The 21,026-nt window shown below is 40.7% G+C and overlaps 2 protein-coding genes across 8 annotated transcripts in view; one reads left to right on the forward strand and one right to left on the reverse strand.

Annotated features, from left to right (window-relative positions):
- aftph (aftiphilin) overlaps positions 1 to 9,926 on the reverse strand; it is a 34,937-nt gene extending 25,011 nt beyond the window's left edge. For 5 of the 6 annotated variants that reach the window (XM_012962675.3, XM_012962673.3, XM_012962670.3 and 2 more), the window contains exon 1: positions 9,501 to 9,926. The gene's annotated coding sequence lies outside the window, so the exon portion shown is untranslated. The remainder of the gene's footprint in view (positions 1 to 9,500) is intronic. The other variant, NM_001374739.1, reaches the window with a different exon arrangement.
- A 260-nt stretch (positions 9,927 to 10,186) lies between these two features.
- Positions 10,187 to 15,238, forward strand: sys1 (Sys1 golgi trafficking protein). Of its 2 annotated transcripts, XM_012962964.3 has the most exons (4): positions 10,187 to 10,323; positions 12,339 to 12,480; positions 12,700 to 12,741; positions 14,155 to 15,238. In XM_012962964.3, exon 4 carries the CDS (start codon positions 14,206 to 14,208, stop codon positions 14,674 to 14,676), a length of 471 nt encoding a protein of 156 aa, XP_012818418.1. In that variant the 5' UTR covers positions 10,187 to 10,323; positions 12,339 to 12,480; positions 12,700 to 12,741; positions 14,155 to 14,205; the 3' UTR covers positions 14,677 to 15,238. The 2 variants fall into 2 exon arrangements, with proteins under 2 accessions (XP_012818418.1, NP_001016050.1); NM_001016050.2 differs by lacking the exon at positions 12,339 to 12,480 and having other exon boundaries at positions 10,255 to 10,323; positions 14,155 to 14,994.
- Positions 15,239 to 21,026: the final 5,788 nt, after the last annotated feature.

The following is a 21,026-nucleotide window of genomic DNA, read 5'->3' on the forward strand; positions in this document are numbered from 1 at the left end:
GTTGCCCCGTGGGCTCATAAGCCCATAGTGATTAAGCCCATGGTTGCCCTGTAGGCTCTTAAAGGAACAGTAACACCAAAAAATGAAAGTGTATAAATCTAACTAAAATATAATGTGCTGCTGCCCTGCACTGGTAAAAGTTGTGTGTTTACTTCAGAAAGTCTACTATAATTTATATAAATAAGCTGCTGTGTAGCCATGGGGGCAGCCATTCAAAGGAGAAAAGGCACAGGCACATAGCAGATAACAGATAAAACACTATTGTATTCTACAGAGCTTATCTGTTATCTGGCATGTAACCTGTGCCTTTTCTCCTTTTTTCCAGCTTGAATGGCTGCCCCCGTGGCTACCCAGCAGCTTATTATATAAATTATAGTAGTGTTACTGTAGCAAACACACCAGTTTTACCAGTGCAGGGCAACAGTGCATTATATTTTTATTACTTTAAAGCTCTTTCATTTTTTGGTGTTACTGTTCCTTTAAACCCATAGAGTGAGTAAGCCCATGGTTGCCCCGTGGGCTCTTAAACCCATAGAGTGAGTAAGCCCAAGGTTGCCCCGTGGGCTCTTAAACCCATAGAGTGAGGAAGCCCAAGGTTGCCCTGTGGGCTCATAAACACAGAGTGAGCGCTTGTCATTGTAGTACATAAGGATTGGTTACCCGAGAGAGGGGCAGTTAATGTTTCACTGACCAACAATGTTTTCTGCTGGAAACAGGTACAAAAAAATTGATTTTGTGTGTTATTAAAGTTTAATTTTCCACCACCCTCTCATGTTTCCAAGAAGCAGCTCATTAAAACTGAACTGAATTGTTTGAAAGGTGAATTAGTCCTTTAAATGACAAAACACCTTGAAATATATACTAAGTTACTACTTTTCCGAATGCCCATGCACAGAATACCCCCCCCCCACACACACACACAAACACACACTCTGGATCTCTTATATGTAAACCAGATATCTAGAAAGCTCATCTCCCATAAAGATAAAATAATAATGGAAAAACCCCTTGTCTGAAAAATCAGGTCAGGTCCCAAACTGGCTATATTGTAACGCTACTAAATTTAATATTTTAGTCAAGAAACGGAAAGAAACATACTGTATATAATTTAGAAGGTTTTCTAAATAAAAATCTTAACACCAGTTCAGTATCCTCCTGTAGGGAAATACCGTCTTCCTTCCTTCTTTTTGAATACTTAATAGTTCCTATTAAATCATGTAAAAAAACTGTAATAAAAGAGAAATCACCTGAAAAAGAAAGAGCTTCTTCTGATTTCATAGTCTATAAATGAGTAACATTCTTCTTGTAACCAAGGGTGCACAGTAAGCAGTTAGGAGCCTCTGCCCAAAGCAGCCATGGGAGTGAAGGTGCAGCATACACGTGAGACAACGAGGCTATCATGCACAGCTACATGAATAAGGCAGGTGGAAAACAGCAGCTCATGTTGCAGGCAGCCTGACGGCACGGTTTTGCCATTTTCCTTTTGAGGCTCAATACACTGTGGTGCACTGCATGGCAAGTGTACAAGTAAATACTCACTGGTATTAAATGGGTTGTTTACCTTTAAATTAACGTTTAGTATGATGTAGATGTTCTGAGACAATTTTCAACAGGTCTTCATTTTTATTGTTTTTAGTTCTTAAACTATAATCGCTTTCTTTTCAGCAGCTCTCCAGTTTAGAATTTTGGCAGCTATCTGGTTGCTCAAGTTACCCCAGCTCCAGCTTCCAGGCACTGGCTAGAATGAAAGACTAGAATATGAACAGGAGAGCACCTGAATAAAAAGAAGTAATAAAAAATGACAATACCAATAAAATTGTAGCCTCACCGAGCAATAGTTTATGGGGTCAGTGACCCCTATTTGAAGAAGCCGCCAAATAATTAAAAAACTATAAAAATAAATAATGAAGACCAATTGAAATGTTGCTAAGAATTTGCCATTCTAGAATATACTAAACGTTAACATGAACAATCCCTTTTAGTCAAAACGCTTGCAACAGGGATACAGAGCCAGGACCTGTTATATTCATTAGACACTCAGATTATTCTTTATTTATTCTGCTCCAACATATTTAGTATGTCCTTGCAGAGACTGCTTATTGTTCACAGTAGTGAATGATAAATGAATAAGTGAATTTTAGTGGTGCTGAAGTGTTAGATTTGCACCACAAATATTGCTTTTAACGTGTCCAAAAAGCACTAGCTAGTGGGCCACTAAAACTTAAAACCCAGACATGCTTTTCTGGCCTTCTTTATTACCACCAACACAAACATGGCCGTAGTATGAAGAGATCATACAGATGACCCATTCCTACAGTGGCAAAAATACTGCAAGAGAACCTGTTTCATTCTTCTAAAGAAACTTGGGCAAAATGCTTCTAAACCAAGGTCAAAGTAACTTTGGAGTGGCTCCGTGTCTAAAGGTTACTGTCCTAGTATAGCCATCCACAGCCCTGATCTTAATCCAGCTAAAAACCTGTGGCCCTAAGTGAAAGCTGAGCTTCAAAAACATTAGTAGAATAACCTACCCTGTACAATGGGCCAATAAAACTTCTAAACAATGTGCAAAGCAGGAACATATTACTGTGAGGTTTTTAGTTGCGAGATTGATAAATGTCAGCCGTGTGTTTGTAAATGCATACCCATACTCACTTATATCCCCTGCTGGAGACCCAAAGGTTCACCTTCACAACATACATGGCAAGGTCGTGCAGAACTGCAATTTTAATACTAAAATAGCATAAGGTATACAATTTTCTTTTTCATATACGTGGCTACTGTTATCTTTTTTTATTGTCTCTTGCAGCAAGCTTCAACGACCGGCACTGTTCTTCACCACACGTTATGCTTTAAAATGCACAAATCTACAAACCTGAGGCCATATAGCAATTAGAGTTGTTTTGCTATTGGAAAGCTACATACAAGAGCAAACTAGTGGAGGTGCAGAAGTTGCTGCAGCACATGGGCCCTACGACCAGATTTATGCACAAATGTATATTTCACTACAGAAGGTAAAAGGTCAAAAGCTAATGTCACACAGCCATTAGAAAAATGCCAGTAGATAAACTGCTGGATTGCCCTCAACCACCTCAGGGTTTACACATAGCATTTTTGGGCCACAATCCACCCAATGTGCTCAATGACAGGTGACTAGACATGTGCCAGTATTGTAAGCAAAGTTGGCCACTCCTGGCTAGGTCAGCAGCTTATCAGCTAATGCATGGAGCCAAAACAGCAGCCTTCCCCACGATATATAGTTGGGTCTCCAGCAGATATTAATCAGGGTTGCTGCAAAATAACACTGAATGAGGATTGCACAGGCCCATGAAAGCAGTGCTGACCTGATGGGCTGGTTCATAATATGATCAATATATTTGTACAGTAGACAAACCATTGGATCAGCCTATATTGGCCTTGCAGATGAAATAACAGGTCTGAAAATAATGCAACATCAACAGTATGTAACTAAACGTCAGAGATTGATGTCCTACTGTCCTGCCTTGGCATTTGCCACCCACCAGGGATATACAGAGCAGCCATCTCAGTATATACAAAGTTGGCTGCTGCCCTGGCCATAAACTGAAGGCATTTTTTGCCCAGTACTCATACATCAAGCCTTATTAACCAAGAGTCAACAAACTAATTAGCTGCCTCCACATTGGTATGATACTGAATAAATAAAATGTTAAAGAAGGGAGCCAATAAGCTGAAGAATGTTTGTATGGCCTAGGTTAGAATGGAGTAAAAAAACAGAGGGGACTATGGTACATTATAATGCATCAGTCTCTTGTAAAGGAACTGTTACTATAGTTTTCCAAAGAGAAAGACAATGAAGAGCAAATACAAGTCCTATTGAATATTTCATGGAGAAAGCTCAGTTACCTCCTACCAACTGCAAATTTCCACCTGATTAAAAAAAAGCTCTCATAAACAAAGACTGCAAGGGATAATATATATCAACCCTTTACATGCCTATGCAAAATTTAAAAGAAGAAATTCTGCTTTAAAACAAAACAAACTGCTAAAAGCCACATGTTCACATGGATCCTTAGTGTGAATTTATTGGCCAATAACTTCTGCTTAAAAAACATCAGGACTTGATTATAAATTGAATAATACAGGTATGGGACCCGTTATCCAGAATGCTCGGGACCTGGGGTTATCCAGATAAGGGGTCTTTCCGTAATTTGTAACTCCATACCTTATGTACAAATTATGTACTGGCACAGGCACTAGTGCAAATTGCCATCTATGTTAGCAAATCAGCCCTATCATCTCTTTTTGGCTTAAGGGCTCTGGTACACGGGGAGATTAGTTGCCCGCGACAAAACTCCCTGTTCGCGGGCGACTAATCTCCCCGAGTTGCCTTCCCCTGCCATCCCACCGGCGAAAATGTAAGTCGCCGGTGGGATGGCACACGCGGCGGTGCGATTGTGCCTCGCGAGGCTTTTTCGGCGATTTGCGCGAAATTGCGCCGCCGGGTGTGCCATCCCCTGCCATCGCCGGTGGGATGGCAGGGGAAGGCAACTCGGGGAGATTAGTCGCCCGCAAACAGGGAGTTTTGTCGCGGGCGACTAATCTCCCCGTGTGCCAGAGCCCTAAGATACAAGTGTTACGTCATTCCAGTGACACTGTAAGAGACCAGTTTACACAACAGGGTAGAAGAGCGCAGGTTAAGTTTTATAAAGGTGAAAAAAATCCAGAGGCAAGAGGTTTTTAGAAAGCCCATCTAGATGAAAACAGATCCCAAAAAGAAGAGTGGGGACAATGTAACAGTCCCCACCGTTACAAGTATTATGTGCTATGTAACCTTTTAGCCCTATTTCAGTTCGAATAGCTGCCCCCATGGCAACACAGAAGCTTTGTTTATATCAACTATAGTAATCTTCCTGAGGCAAACACAGTTTTTATTAGTGCAGGGCAGAAGTACATTATATTGTAATTACTTTAAACCATACCAGTTTTGGTGTCACTGTTTCTTTAATGCCAATGGCACCAAGGGCAATACTGCCTGGCCCTTCTGCCACCACCACCCAGTTCCCCTAAGACTGTTCCATCTCTCTGCAACCTCTTGAGTGTGTTCCTCCTTTAGTTCACTGCTTCGCAGCCTACCTCACCACACTTCCTCTCCCAGACTAACTGAGATCTCAAAAAATAATATTCACTATTGTTAGAACTGCTAAACATGACAGGGTTTATTGGGGTGGTTACTTAACATCTGGAAAGTTTTACATATCAATATATATAAGCTATTTTTAGTCTCTGGCCCCTTCAAATGTGTAGACTGTAGCTTCTAGCTTTGTCACATTTGTGTTCCCTTAAAAGCTGGCTGCTTCCCAATGTAATGGCATTCTCAGACAAACTCAAATTCTATTCTGTCTTGAGATGTGATTAAAAGAACATTCTACTGGCCAATCATTAATTTTAAAATAAAAGCAAAACCAACTGTGTTTCTGAGTAAAAGCAATAATTAAAAACTGAGGGTGCATGTGACACACCATACACTGAAAGACATGCACCAAAGACTCTCTTGTAGCGCTATACTAATGTAACTTTTTAAGAGAGGGTAGGTAATGCCTTGTGTAATACTGGCTCTGTTGATATGATATGCATATAAGTTAAAGGGGTGGTTACACTTTATTACAGTTTGGAAATATAAATACAGTCATTTAAATCATACTTGCAATTTAGTTTCATTTGAAAGAATCATTTTCAAAATAGCTACCTGCAAAGGCAGTGCTGCATAGATGCTTAAGGGGCCCATACACACACCAATATTACTGTACGAAAGAGATTTCATGTAATATTCGGTAGGTGTGTGGTGGGTTGAGAAGGCGACAGATATCAGCAAAAGCCTTGGATATAAAGCTGGCCATACACGGGCAGATCTGCTCGCTTGGCGATGTCGCCAAGCGAGCGGATCTTCACCCAATATCCCCACCTACGGGTGGCGATATCGGGGAGGCATGTAGGCGAATTCGATCGTTTGGCCCTGGGGCCAAACGATCTAATTCTGCACGCGGCAATGGGGCAGTTGGTTCAGGGACCGCATCAACGAGCCAATGCAGTCCCCGATCCGACTGGATTTTCTAACCTGGCCGATCGATATCTGCCCATTTTCAGGCCAGATATTGGTCGGCCAGGCCCCTCGGTTCTGCCCCTGCACGGGCCGACAAGCTGCCAAATTGGTCCAAGGGACCGATACCAGCAGCTATAAATCGGCCCGTGTATGGGGACCTTTAGTCATCTCGTCAAACAATGGTTGCAGGAAAGTGTTATTTTAACATGCATGGCCACCTTTAGGTGTCTCCTCTCTGCCCAAATCACCAACACCCTGGCTGTACTGTCCATTTCAGAATTACAAGCAGTGGAGTAAGGAGTGGAGGAAGTGCAGCCACAGATCACTACTTCCAACCAGATCAATGAATAGCAGAAATGGCTACAGTTTTATTGTTACTATTTATATATCTATATGTCTCTCATTTAAACCACTCCCTGGTCGCTAAGGTAATTTGGACCCAATATCTAATAAACTACAAATGAAAAAAAAAAGACCAACTGCAAACTCTCAGAATAGCACTCTTTACATCACACTAAAAGTTAACTCAAAGGTGAACAACTATCAATTTATATTTCCAAACTGTAACAAAGGTGAACCACCCCTTTAAAGTAACTAATTTTAGTGAAAAGAATTAAAGAGTGAGTAACATCAGAAAATGAAAATGTCCAGAAAAAAATGACTTTTTTGGGGCAATTAATACATATGTATGACCCAAGGGTGCATTAAACACAACAGATCAAGCGGTTTGGCAACAGTTAAAATATTGCAAATTTACTTGGGTATGGGAGTGCTGAAAAGTAACAATTGAGTAGTTCTGACAGATTTGCCAGAAATCCCAAGGCCTATTAAATGCCAGGGGGCAAGATATTAGACATACAGAGTATGTTTGGAGGAAGTTAGGGATTACATTATACAGTTCTTGGCAAACTGCTAACCAGTACAATGGATGTAGTATTTAAATAACGTCACAGTACTTAGACTAAGGATACACACCTAGGCACCTGCAACAAGCAAGCCAGGTATAGATTAGAGGGCCATGGGTGGGAAATGCAGCGGCTACTGCTAAGTTTTTTTTTTAACTGTCAGGCAAGTTTGGGAAGGCTAAGGAAGCTGCCATACTAAGTATCAAGTACTTGTCATCCTGCTGTGTGCCCTCCCATTGCATTGCAGCATGTCTCCCAGCACAACTGACAGCAAAGATTCTATTTGTGAGAGTGCATCAGGGTAGACTTACATCTAGTATAAATAAATTTAAAGCAACTGGACTTGTTTGGTAGACTTACAGTTTGTGCAGGTTCACAGGGGCCTTATGCAGCCATGGAAAAGCCATCAATCGCATTTGTGCAGTGACCACTCACATCCTATGAAGCCATGTTGTGTGTGCTCCCCAGCACATGAATGTAGCCGTCCCTGAATGAAGCCCACAGCATGAATTGTGTCCGCTCCCATAATAGTAGCGCTGTATGCGCTTCCATTCCAATGAAATTGTGCTAGCGCTCACACGTGGGCACAGGAGCATGGGGGGTGCGAGTGACATCTTTAAATCCATATACTCGAGTATAAGCCGAGGGTGACTTTTTCAACACATTTTTGGTGCTGAAAAACTCGGCTTATACTCGAGTATATACAGTAGCATATGCAGAATATACAGATCAGAAATATTCCAAATCAGAACATACACTTATATAATCACAACCAAACATGCACCAAATGTAGAATCCTACACCCAAACATGCACCAAATGTAGAATCCTACACCAAGTACTTGGCTAAATACTAATCCAAATCTACACTCTAATTTGCACATTCAAGTGTGAGGACAATATGATCAGTAAAAAAAAAAAAAAACCTTTCAGAATCCAAAAAGGAAAGAATCCAGCCTACCCATAAGCACTTCATCAATAAAGAGACTCAGAACACAAAAATTGGTTATCAACCACCGGTTTATTTTACAAAACTATGCTGTGAATCTTTTCAACAAACCTGATCCTCTGTATATACTGTGAAATCTTCAAAAAAAAGTTGCCCATTGCCTAAAAGTCACATGACTTCAATAATTAGAATTTGGTTGGGATAAGAACTAAGGATTCTGCCAAATCCCAATCCTGCAAGAAGTGCTAAAATGTGTCTGAATTTGCTGTATGCCAACAAATCAGATCCAGTGGGCGTACTAAATTAACGGCAACATTTAATATACGCCCATTTGTAGTACAGCACCGTGTAATATGTTGGTGTAATATAAATAAGTGTCAATACAAATGATATGCAATGGCAGCCACCCTGTCAATGGGAATAACATACAAATGTAAATAATAAAGTCTCTCATGCCAAAATAACCACTTCTAAGTGTATATTGTGCTGTTGAACTTGTCCCAAAAAGCAATATGGTCACTAAGCATGTCAAACAACCTCCCCTCTATATGTTTCACGATATGTATATGGAAGAATGTGATAACAATCCATTATAATATAAGCATTCAATCTACATTATTAGCATTTAGCCTCAGTATTATACAGTTGGTACAGCTGAGCAGTAGAATTCCAGCTCACAATGCATTCCATTTTCATATCAGATTACTAATAATTAAAGAGCAGCACATCCAGATTCTTTGTTACTAATTATCTAATTTCTCTGACCCCCAAACATTTCATATACAAAATATATATAAAAATGTACATTCATGCCAGTACATATAAGTGTATGAAGAAAAGAAAGGACGCTGAAAAATGCACTATATACAGAAATATGGCTTACCCTGCAGGTTTGCGATTCGTTATTGGAAAATCTGTTATCCAGGAAGCGTAGAATTACAGAGGAAAGGCTGTCTCCCTAGACTCCATTTTAATCAAATATTTTTAAAAATGATTTCCTTTTCCTCTGTAATAATAAGACAAAAGCTCATGCTTGATCATAACTAAGATATAATTAATCCCTGTTAGAGGACTTTAGACTAAAATATGATGATCCATATTAGGGAAAGAGCCCTTATCTGGTAAACTCCAGGTCCCAAACATTCTGGATAACAGGTCCCATACCTTTACAATGGAGGTCAATGTATTTGTTCTGGGGAATCAGACAATATCAAAGCCAACTTGACATTTGCTGAGCAAACACAAGCCAATATACAATAAGGGTGTAACATTGCCAGTGAGGCCAGCTCTCGCTAGAAGTGCTGCATGTTACCTGGGTCCCACCCCTGGGGTGTTGCAGGGCCTCAGGCTGGAGGTGCCATGGTCACTCTAGCTTTCTGTAAGCACCTGTCACTGTATAGCGAAGTCTGACAAGCTAGCTCTAACTGCTATTGTACTACACCTGTATTACTTCTGTGATAGCTACGAGGGGCTGCTGGGAGTTGTAGTCATTAAACAGCTGGTGAGCAACAGGTTGACAGTCTCCGCTGGACTCGCCAATCCCCCACGTCACACCGCCTCCCACTTACCATGTCGCCTTCCCCGGGGCCGCAGAGCTCGGCGGTGCAGCTCATGGCCGGTCCCAGCTCAGCCGCCAGCTGCTCAGGTAATGTCACCGTGCGTGTGAGACCCCTTCAGGGCGGGATCCCCCAGGTTATACCGGTTTGAGGAAGCACCGAGATACACATAAACACTGTAACCTCCTCCCCCTCCCTGGATCCGCCTTCCCGACTCACACCGCGGCCAGCAGCGAGAGGAGTAAGAAAGCTCTGCGCAAGCGGCAGCGGAAGTGCACCGCAAATGAGGGCGGAAAAGCTCACTGTCAATTCCGATCGTTAGAATGTGTGTGCCAGGTTATACGTAACCTCCTCTAGGGTCAGTACGTCAAAATCGGAACGGGCACAATCTACCAATGTAATTAGGAAGCAGACTTCACATTCAATGTAGTTCATACTTTCTGTGAAGCTGCTAGTTGCTGGACTACAAGTCCCACCGTGCCCCGATATTCATACTGCCGCAGCAATTTGTAGTTAAACATACGACCTATTACACTATAAAAGCCCTTGTGAGTTAGGCCACATAGAGCAGCTGCGGCCTGTATAATGTACAGCAGGCTGGGTGACGTGACATAAGCCGCTTACACGCGATAAATGTGTACAAAGGTGACGCATGCTAGTCATTCTTTGACGTCACTTCCTGTGCGTGTATTGGCATTCCGGCCTTGCACCGGAAGTGTCGTCATCCCTAAGCAGCTGTGATGGCGAAGGCTGGAGAGTGGAGACGCTGGAACTGGTAATGGAGTTGGTTCGGAAGCTGTGTTTGCGGAGCGGCCTGGAGAGTAGTTACGATGCGGTGAGGGCTAATTTCTCATTCAGTTCATAAGTACCGGTTGTCATTAAGCGGCAACTTCCGGGATGTTGGAGGAGGCGGGTTGTAGCCCAGCTACAGGTTAAACATCTCGGTTACCGACAACTTGCCCGGTGGTGTCTGTCCAACCTGAATTGCTCTCTGTACTTCCCACTGCGTATCATATTATTACATACACACTTGATTCCAGGCTAAATGTAGCAGAGCAAGCAGGGCTGGCCGTGGCCCTTAGTTAACTGTGTGACCCCTGAGTATGTGTTAGGGCTGTCTGGCAAGCAGGCCAACCTTGAGATAAATGGCACTTCACCCTTTATTGCAGTGTTCTGGGACAAGTTACTTAGCATTGATTTGGTCTTCATCCTTTACATTTGTGTTTGTTCTGCATCGCTTGGTCTTGAAATTAAAAACTGCTGGTTGCTAGAGCTTATTACCCAAGCAATGATGTAGTAACTATGTAGTTACAATGGAACAGAAATAATGGAGGGACTGCAGGGAAAAGAAAGAAATACAACGCTGGTTTCAGTCCATTTTTCTTTTTTATTTAATGGGCTCAGCGACCTAAACAGCCAAAACATTAAAAAGTAGTTCAAAATTGCTTACATTTGGACTATTACCGTATATACTCGAGTATAAGCCGATCCGAATATAAGCCGAGATACCTAATTTTACCTAAGAAAACTGGAAAAACGTATTGACTCGAGTATAAGCCGAGGGAAATGCAGCCGCTACTGCAAGTTGAAGTGATATCACCTCCATCCCAGCAGCCAATTAGCAGAACAATGTGAAAGCATCAAGATAGCAGCTCCCAGTATATATACATTTGTTGGTTCAAGAACACAATTTTATTTGCTATGTAAACAGTGTAATTTAGAACTAAAAGTATACCATAAAAATCATGACAGTATTCCTTTAAAATTTACTTTGGGTTGTGTGAGAAAGTGCTTGGCAGCATCTAGTACACAATCTCCAGCCTGGGTCTCCCACTTCAAAGGCCGCCGTGCCACACACCTACTGCTTTCTGTGGCACTCCAACCTGTTCATTAGATATATGCCTCATCCATTATTAGCACTGCTCACTGTGACACAGGCACAATTCCTGTTTTGAAATATTGAAGGCATTTCCAGGCTCATGCTGCTTTTTTTAATCATATATTAATTGGCCTATAAACTCTATTGGGCCAATAGATCAGTTTGACAGATTTAAACTAAATGGCTAGGAATCCTATTTGTCTGTGTATAGAGAAGGAGGGGACGGGACACTGAGCCCCCCCCCCATCCTCTCTGTGCCGCCTTTCACAATCCACACACAGCGCACCGTTACACAGCTCATGGCCGCAATATTCATTTATCCCCTACCCCATGAAGCGCCACATAAGATGCCACCATGTAAGATGCCGCCGCCGATGCGCATCGCATCGGTGCCCTGGCGATGAGCATACCTGTGAAGAGAAGCCCATTGTGAACAATGCCGCACGTACATGCCATGTAAGATGCCACGCCGATGCGCACCGATACAGCCGCTGCTTGTCAACAATGCTGCACGTAAGAAGCCACGCGCACGTTAGGCTCGCATTTCACAGCAAATACATCTACCGTATATATGCGAGTATAAGCGCGAGTATAAGCCGAGGTTCACTTTTTAAGCACATTTTTAGTGCTGAAAAACTCGGCTTATACTCGAGTATATACGGTAATTGCTTTTATTTTAAAGATCATTCCTCTGCAAACATCTGGGACAACAAATATGGGTTCAAAGCAACTTCTGCCCTAACTTGTAAGGAATGGCTAGGAGAGCAAGTCAGCATTGCAAATAAACCCTAGTCTAGGTGGGGCTCGTCTGGAATCAGCCCCACACTTTGCTAATCTTTGCTTAACAACTCCTGAGCTAGTTTTTGTTAAAGGAGAAGGAAAGTCTTAATGGCTGGAGATTGCCAAATGCTAGGGACCCCTTAGTGATTGTATTCACTTACCTTAACACTGGATTGTATTTGTACTAATAGACTGGGTTGAAGCCCGAAATGTTGCCAAATAACCGGTGTGCTGCTGTCTTCATCATTTTTATATTCACTTACCTGATACTTGTGCAAAGAATGAAGAAGCAGTAAGAGGATCGCTCCTTGGCGGTCACAGGAATAGTGTCAGGTAAGTGAATACAGTCACTTGGGGTGCCTACATTTTTGTACCCCCCCCCCCCAACAATTGTGACTTTCCTTCTCCTTTAAGAATATATAGGTTCTACTTGGGTACAGATTTCTCATCAGTGATCTGAATGTGAAACCCCACTCTACAAATGCAGTTTAATATGGCTTTATTTATTTTAATTTATTGGTGTGCACTAAACATAGTGTTTTTTTCTTTCAGGATTACAATACATTACATTTAAGGAAATGCTGATATTCTGAGGTAATAAGTGAACATATTACATTTTATTTTTTTTTTATAAATTTAAATATTCAAGCAATACCCGTGTCAGTTGTATCATGATTTGATAACTTACTTTTTAACCCAATTCCAAAATGTTTATAAATAGAATGCATGTTTTTGATCGATATAAGCCAGTATTGTATAAAAACCCCTTAGAAGGCTTTCCCTATCCATATTGGTGATCTGGGAGATGATAAGGACTGGATCCCATATGTAGCTAAATCACCAATATGGATAGGGGAAAGCCTCTATCAGTGGAGCCTCTGACTTACGTGATTGTTAGGGCCTTTGGGCCCTGGAGTTTCAGTATAGAGAACTGCTGCTGCTTGCAGCTTGAACAATACCACTTGTTCTTGTCAGCAGAACACATGGTGTGTAGGATCTGAACTCAACAGCTACTGATGCATCCCCATTCATATGTATGGTATTACATGAAAGTCATGGGTACGTGCTGCATTTTTTTCAGGCAAGATTTTAGGAACCTGATTTTGGCCTCACAAGCAGGATTGTACCACTTGTGCACTTGTGCTTATCAACAAATGATGAAATTACATGCGTAATAGCCAGCTATTTGGACATAGGTTTAACATTGTTATTTTACTGCCCTGTCCTTGAGTTTTCAATAAAGATTTAGGAGCATCATCAGGATCCTCACAGCAGCTGGGGGATGGGATTGGATAAAGCCAAACAAGAACATTTTATTCTTTTTAACAATTTTCTGCAGATAGTTGCTCACCAAACTAGTAAAGCCATAAATCTCTGTATGGAACATCATGGTTTAGCACATGCCCTGCAGCCACATAGTGTTAGATAGATCTTAAAGGGGATATGTGCTTAAAGGTGCTTTGAGCTTTTGCCTTGCTCCTTATGAAACACTTTGACAGATGCGACTGAAAGCAATAAATAAAACATATAATTGTTGCTTAAAGCTGCCTTATATATCCTACATCCCTCAGGAGGAAAGGGACAGTTAGCAAAAGTTATAATTCTTGGGCAGTTGGAATCCTTTATACAGAGGCGTATTCAGTAAGGAAATGCACCATAATGGGTTTTAATAGCATTTTATAGTTTTTATTGCTTTTCTTTCTAAGTAAAATAAGGATGAATCCACAAAAGAGACATGCTAACTTTAATAGTTATTGTTTTGTAGCCAAGCACATATTCTTATTTGTTATATATTCTGACCACTTCAAGCACTGTTTGATTGCAGTGTGTGCAGAGAATGCTTAAGTGTAAATACAAATATGTAGATAGTAAGGCTCCAAGTGCAGACTGTCCTGTCTGACCCTGCACTGATGCATTCTGTAAAATATATATATATATGTGTGTCAGTAGAAAACTGGTATGCTTACAGTATACTAATAGATGCCTCTCCTTTTTATTCACCCACAGAAAGGCTTGCTCCTGTGAACAAATTTCACAGTGTTTGTGTGTACATTAAAGATGGCTGGACAATTCCGAAGCTACATATGGGATCCAGTCCTTATCATCTCCCAGATTTTATTAATGCAATTAATCTACTACAGCTGCTTAGGACTTTGGATTGCAGTGCTGGACTTGGTCGTTCACTACAGCCCTTCCCTTGACCAGATATTTAATTGTGGAATTTTGGGATTCTCATCAGTTCCCGGGCGTGTCTCTATGATGGCTTTTATCCTGAATTCGTTGACATGTGCTCTGGGTCTATTGTACTTTATCCGCAGAGGAAAGCAATGCTTGGACTTTACTGTAACAGTCCACCTGTTCCACCTGTTTGGTTGTTGGATTTATACCTCCCAGCTCCCCAGTTCATTCACCTGGTGGCTTCTTAACGTTGTCTGCATTGCTTTAATGGCAGTGATAGGGGAGTATCTGTGCATGCGAACTGAACTCCGCGAGATTCCTCTTAATTCAGCACCCAAATCCAATGTGTAGACTTTTTAACCCACTGGACGTTTACAGCATACCTCTCCAAAATCTTCAGTACTTCAGTATTCTTACATTTTTTTCCATTGGTTGACATCGTCGGCTTTTTAAACTGGTGTCTGGAGTTTTTTAGCTCTAGATGTGCAGGGAGGGTTGCTAATGGCAGCTGCCCAAAGGGCATGTCAGTACGACACAGGTTCCTGAGTGTTCCCTGCTTACTTTGCACACACAGTTACAGACTTTGTTTCTGTATGCCTCTTATATTTTTCCACCCATTTACAGAAATATTCATTTTGGTCTATATATTTCCTTAAAGGATTAATATATTTCTGTTTAAGCTAATTTATTGAACTAAGACATGTTTCATATCTGGCAGTGACAGAAATATAGATGAGCCAATGCACACCTAATTTGCAGGGATTTTAAAAAAATTAAATAAAGCGGAATCAGGATGGGAAAAGAGAACTGAATTTTTACCCATGTGGGGATAATTTGGGGGTGGAAGCTTTACTTTTTATTCCTTTTCTTGCACTTTGAATCATTTCAGAAAGTAAATATGTGTTTGACTGTGTGCATGTGTACCTACATATGTGTATGGACCCCTAAATTGTGGCTCTCCAGCTAGCCCTGAAATACAGGTTACAATAAGGGCAATGGCACACCACATGCCAGCATGTGAGTTGCTACACTAAGCAGGTATTGGGAAAAAATAATGCATGGTTTTTGCATTTCCCTGCCCATGTCCGCTTAGTGAAGATACATGCAGGCCAAAGCCATGCCAGCCAGTTTAGCTGCAGGAAAGAGTGCATTACAGAGGATCTGCTTTTCTCTGCCTGCTTACAGAATGCAGGAGGAGAATAAAAGAGGGTCCACTGTGTGTGGGGTGCGTCATTCAACGCTTATGACTCCATATAGGCAAACATACTGCCATTTTTCATTATATTCATTGGGTATCTGTTTCACTGGAGCTTGGGGATAAAGCCTTATTGTAAGGAGGCAATATTGCAGCTCTGATAAATAATCCTTCTTTTAAATATTCTATGTCCACATGCTTTACTGAACTTCATAGAAAAATATTTCTAAATAGGATATATTTTCCTTTCAATATACATTTTCCATTAACGTTTGGATCTCTACAGCTTGGGGATCTCTGTAGTGGTCTGTTAATTATTTGCTTCTCCGAAAGGGTGGAACAAGATTTGCGGAGGAATCGTATAGTAAAAAAATTCTGTCTTTGGGTACTGACACCAGCTTTTTATTTAAAAGGTCAAACACAAGGAAATGAAAATGCCCAGTAGGCTTTTATTTATAATACTCACTTAGTTTGCACTTTAAAAAAAAAATCATGCACCTTTTCCTTATAGTATTTTCATTGTAAAATTTTGGGGGCATAATGTGTATGTATTATCTAAAGTTCCTTCGGGAGCCTGGGTTTTTCTCAATAAGGGATCTTTCTTTTATTTGGGTCACCATACCATAAGTCTGCTAAAAAATTATTTAAATATGAAATAAACCCAAAAGAATTGTTTTGCCACCAGTATGGATCTGCACAGCTTAGTTTACATCAAGTACAAGCTACTGTTTTATTATAGAGATTAAAAAAAAGATTATAAATTAGGATTATTTGCTTAAAACTAACTATGTGAGATGGCCTTCCCACCAGAGAAGGGGATGCAGAAAGCTCCCTTATGTATTTGATTCCAGAATTGCTGTATTGGCCAATGCAGATGTCAGGGAGAGCACTGTGATTTTGAAAATGCATGTTAATTTGTTACAGATTATTTTAAAAGGAAGACAGTGCCTAGTCTGGCATATTTCATCTCAGGCAACCGTGCAATGTAAATATATGGCTCTTTAGTTTAGTGTGCAGGCCTTCAGCATAATACCACTCTAAATCATAAACTGCAGTATAATAAAAGGGTCAGCTAGGATTTTAGGTTTATATAATATATATATATATATATATATATATATATATAAACTATATTTTGTGGTAGCTGGCATTTTGATTAATTATAAAAGCCACCTAATTTATGTTTGTCCTTAATTTGTTTTACTTTAAAAATAATGAGCAATGGGGGCAGAGTATATTGGGTGAATAGATCATTCCTTCTCAGTTTATTTGCAGTGTGTGTATGTATTATATAGAGTTTACGTTTTGCAAAGTAAATTCTAAATATGTGTTTTGATTCGCCAGGGATTAGAATCAAAAAGTTCCCGGTGGATCAAAATGTGAATAAAAATTTTACAGCATTGAATTTAGGTCTGTGCTTTGCAAAGCATGTCTAGTATGATAGTGGTACCTGGATAAAGATAGGGGATTGGTGCCTGCCAATGCTTGAACTTCAGATTGTGCGTTAGGGGTTAATAGAGGATGCCTCTGTCCAGTAAGTTTTGTCCTCATAACTTTGTATTCATGTATTGTAAGAGGGACACAATAAGCTACTGAAAGGCTGGTTCTATGTAAAAGTGTGACATCTTGCCTGAAGTGATTATTTTAGCCTCGGTTTCATGCTATGATAAGAAGCCAGCAACAGAAAAGCCTTGTTGGGAAGCCTTTGCGTAGAAGGCTGCATCACAAATATTTGTATGTCATTCTGTAACCAGTGTAGCAAGTGTGTATTGTGACTTTCGGGCTCAACCACAACAATCTAACCATTCCTCACGAGCTATGCATGCCACTGGCAGAATATTCCCCACCACCCTTATACTCCCCAATTGAAGCACAGCAACTGAAACACTGTACACCACTGGCTTTGGATGTTCCCCTGAAACCAGTGTGTCTGTAGGAGGCACTTCCAAGGTTTTTCATGGACTCCCCTAAGATATTTAAACACCTGTCTGTGTGCCTTAAAGCCATAGTTGAAATGTAAGGGACAGTATACAACCCTTTAAAACATGAGCTGAATAAATAGGGCATGTGCTAAACATACTTTTTTGCCTATTGTTTTAAATAAGAAATACCTAGGTTTTCTGCACTGAACAAGAATATGAAGGCAGTTTCACATTAACACTTCCTGTCACTTCAGGCCCCAAAGAACTTCAAAGGAGCTAATGAAATGAATTACCAGTCCACTGAGAAGCCCCATGATAATAAGCTGTTCATAGGCTGCTGCAGGAGAGGTTTGTTTGTTTATAGGGAGCTTTGAACAAATTGCCCTGTTTAAAAAGGAAGTGGAGGTTGGTAGACAATCCACCTTTCAAATTAGTCCTTTATAATGGCAAAAAATAGGAAAATGGGGATTTGTAAAATTAAAACAATAGGCAGAATGTAATTTCAACACAAGTTCTTTTTTTTTTTAGCAAAGGTGTTTTTAGGTGTATACGGTCACTTTAAGTTCTAAAATATCCTTCCCCTTGCAAACAGCCATTGGTTTGACTAATAGACTAATATGAATAGGACAGGACCTGAATAGAAAGAGAAGTACTGCAGAATGCACTGGCACTTTATATGCACCATTTAATAATAAAAATAACAAAATTGGAGCCTCACAAAGCAATAGTTTTATGGCTGCCTTTGAAAGCTGGAAAGAGTTACAACCTGGCCAATAATTTAAAAACTATTAAAATGGCCAATTAAGTAAAGTTACAAAGTTGCCTTTTTATAACATACTAAAAGTTAATTCAATAGAAACTGCTCTTCTAACCTTGATATTGCAGGACTAAAACTAGTATTCTTCAACATACAGCCGTGTGTGAAAGCATTCTGGGAGTTGTGGTCCAGCAGCATCTCAGGAGCCAAGCTAAAGGGTTAAGAGCAGTAACTGGTTGTGTCAATAGAATTATGCCCCTTGTGTCTTGTCTTTTAGCTAAAAACTAATGTTGCTTCTGTAACTAAACTACTTTACTTTTGTTCTAAGGCTGCTGTGTGTAGCTAATGGTACAGCAGTACTTTGGCTCTGGCCCAAATAAAAATCCATAACAGCCCCCAATAGTTTTCCAAAAAGATATACAGACTTGTTTATCAGCTTGCCCTGCGGCCACATCACTAACACTCCCAGGTATGGATCGGAGTGTGGCCTTAACAGAGGCAGAGATTATTGTTATTTACACTTTGTGCAGCTTGCCTTTCAAATGAATGAAATGACAGGCTGCTTAGAGGTGTATCAAGAGTTTCACTTTAATTCTTCATCAGGTGTCTTCCACCTATGAATTCAGAGCCAAGAACAAAAAAATATTTGCTTTAGTAGCCACAGAATGACTCTCTGGGAGGAATTACAGACACCAGTAATTCTCATAAAATAATAGCAGTGACAGAGCAATGCCTACCATAATTAGAAACACGACGGATTTACTGAGCTGATGACAGTGCTGGATTATAGCCCATTGCTCAGTCTGCTTGTCTTTCTCTACAGACACATAGCAAGTACAGGGGAATGGAAAGTATGGAAGTTTGGTATCTCCATCTTAAAAGAGATTATATGAGGATAATTGCACAGGTATATAAACTGAAGGTTTACACATATATATGCTACATACATTCATGGATCAATGGGCACATTCTCCACTTTTTTTTTTTTTTTTTGCAAAATTTAAAGTGACTGCAGCTTCTCATTCACTTGAATGGTGGATTTGGTCTGTTTTCTGACCACTACTCTCGGCAATAGCCCTGACCTCTAACCTGTTTGCCTCACCACATTTACTCTGGTTAAAAGTTCCAGGGCCCCAAAAGAGCCATTATTTGTCTCTCCAGGGTTGCCCATCTACAGACAGGGCCAGAACTAGGGGTAGGCAGGAGAGGCACGTGCCTAGGGAGCAATAGAAGGGGGGGTTGCTGGGCACATACAGTGGATTTAAAAAATCTACACACCCCTGATAAAATGTCAGATTCCTGTGCTGTATGAAAATGAGACAAAGATAAATCATTTCAGAACATTTTCCCACCTTTAATGTGACCTATAAACTGTACCACTCAATTGAAAAACAAACTGAAATCTTATAGGTGGAGGGAAGAAAACCAAAAAAACTAAAATAATGTGGTTGCATAAGTGTGCACACCCTCTTCTAACTGAGTATGTAGCTGTGTTCAGAATTAAGCAATCACATTCAAAATCATGTTAAATAGGAGTCGGCATACACCTGCCATCATTTAAAGTGCCTCTGATTAACCCCAAATAAAGTTCAGCTGCTAGTTGGTCTTTCCTTACATTATTTAGTCGCATCCCACAGCAAAAGCCATGGTCACCAGAGAGCTTCCAAAGCATCAGAGGGATCTCATTGTTAAAAGATATCAGTCAGGAGAAGGGTACAAAAGAGTTTCCAAGGCATTAGATATACCATGGAACACAGTAAAGACAGTCATCATCAAGTGGAGAAAATATGGCACAACGGTGACATTACCAAGAACTGGACCTCCCTCCAAAATTGATGAAAAGACGAGAAGAAAACTGGTCAGGGAGGCTACCAAGAGGCCTACAGCAACATTAAAGGAGCTGCAGGAATATCTGGCAAGTACTGGCTGTGTGGTACATGTGACAACAATCTCCCGTATTCTTCATATGTCTGGGCTATGGGGTAGGGTGGCAAGACGAAAGCCTTTTCTTACGAAGAAAAACATCCAAGCCAGGCTACATTTTGCAAAAACACATCTGAAGTCTCCCAAAAGCATGTGGGGAAAGGAGTTATGGTCTGATGAAACCACGGTTGAACTTTTTGGCCATAATTCCAAAAAATATGTTTGGCGCAAAAACAATACTGCACACCACCAAAAGAACACCATACCCACAGTGAAGCATGGCAGTGGCAGCATAATGCTTTGGGGCGGTTTTTCTTCAGCTGGAACTGGGGTCTTAGTTAAGATAGAGGGAATTATGAACAGTTCCAAATACCAGTCAATATTGGCACAAAACCTTCAGGCTTCTGCTAGAAAGCTGAACATGAGGAAGAACTTCATCTTTCAGCATGACAACGACCCAAAACATACATCCAAATCAACAAAGGAATGGCTTCACCGGAAGAAGATTAAAGTTTTGGAATGGCCCAGTCAGAGCCCAGACCTGAATCTGATTGAAAATCTGTGGGTTGATCTGAAGAGGGCTGTGCCCAGGAGATGCCCTCACAATCTGACAGATTTGGAGTGTTTCTGCAAAGAAAAGTGGGCAAATCTTGCAAAGTCAAAATGTGCCATGCTGATAGACTCATACCCAAAAAGGCTGAGTGTAATAAAATCAAAAGGTGCTTCAACAAAGTATTAGTTTAAGGGTGTGCACACTTATGCAACCACATTATTTTAGTTTTTTTGGTTTTCTTCCCTCCACCTAAAAGATTTCAGTGTAGACTTTTAATATCCACTGTACCTCTTTACATGCCAACCCCTAGTTTCGGCCAGTGTTAAGTCCATATTATGAATGTGAAACGAG

Source organism: Xenopus tropicalis, chromosome 5 (genome assembly GCF_000004195.4).
Source record: "Xenopus tropicalis strain Nigerian chromosome 5, UCB_Xtro_10.0, whole genome shotgun sequence".
Lineage (NCBI taxonomy): Eukaryota > Metazoa > Chordata > Amphibia > Anura > Pipidae > Xenopus > Xenopus tropicalis.

Excerpts from the sequence above, each read along its gene's own strand:
- sys1 (XM_012962964.3), top strand. The coding sequence starts at position 14,206 with ATGGCTGGACAATTCCGAAGCTACATATGGGATCCAGTCCTTATCATC.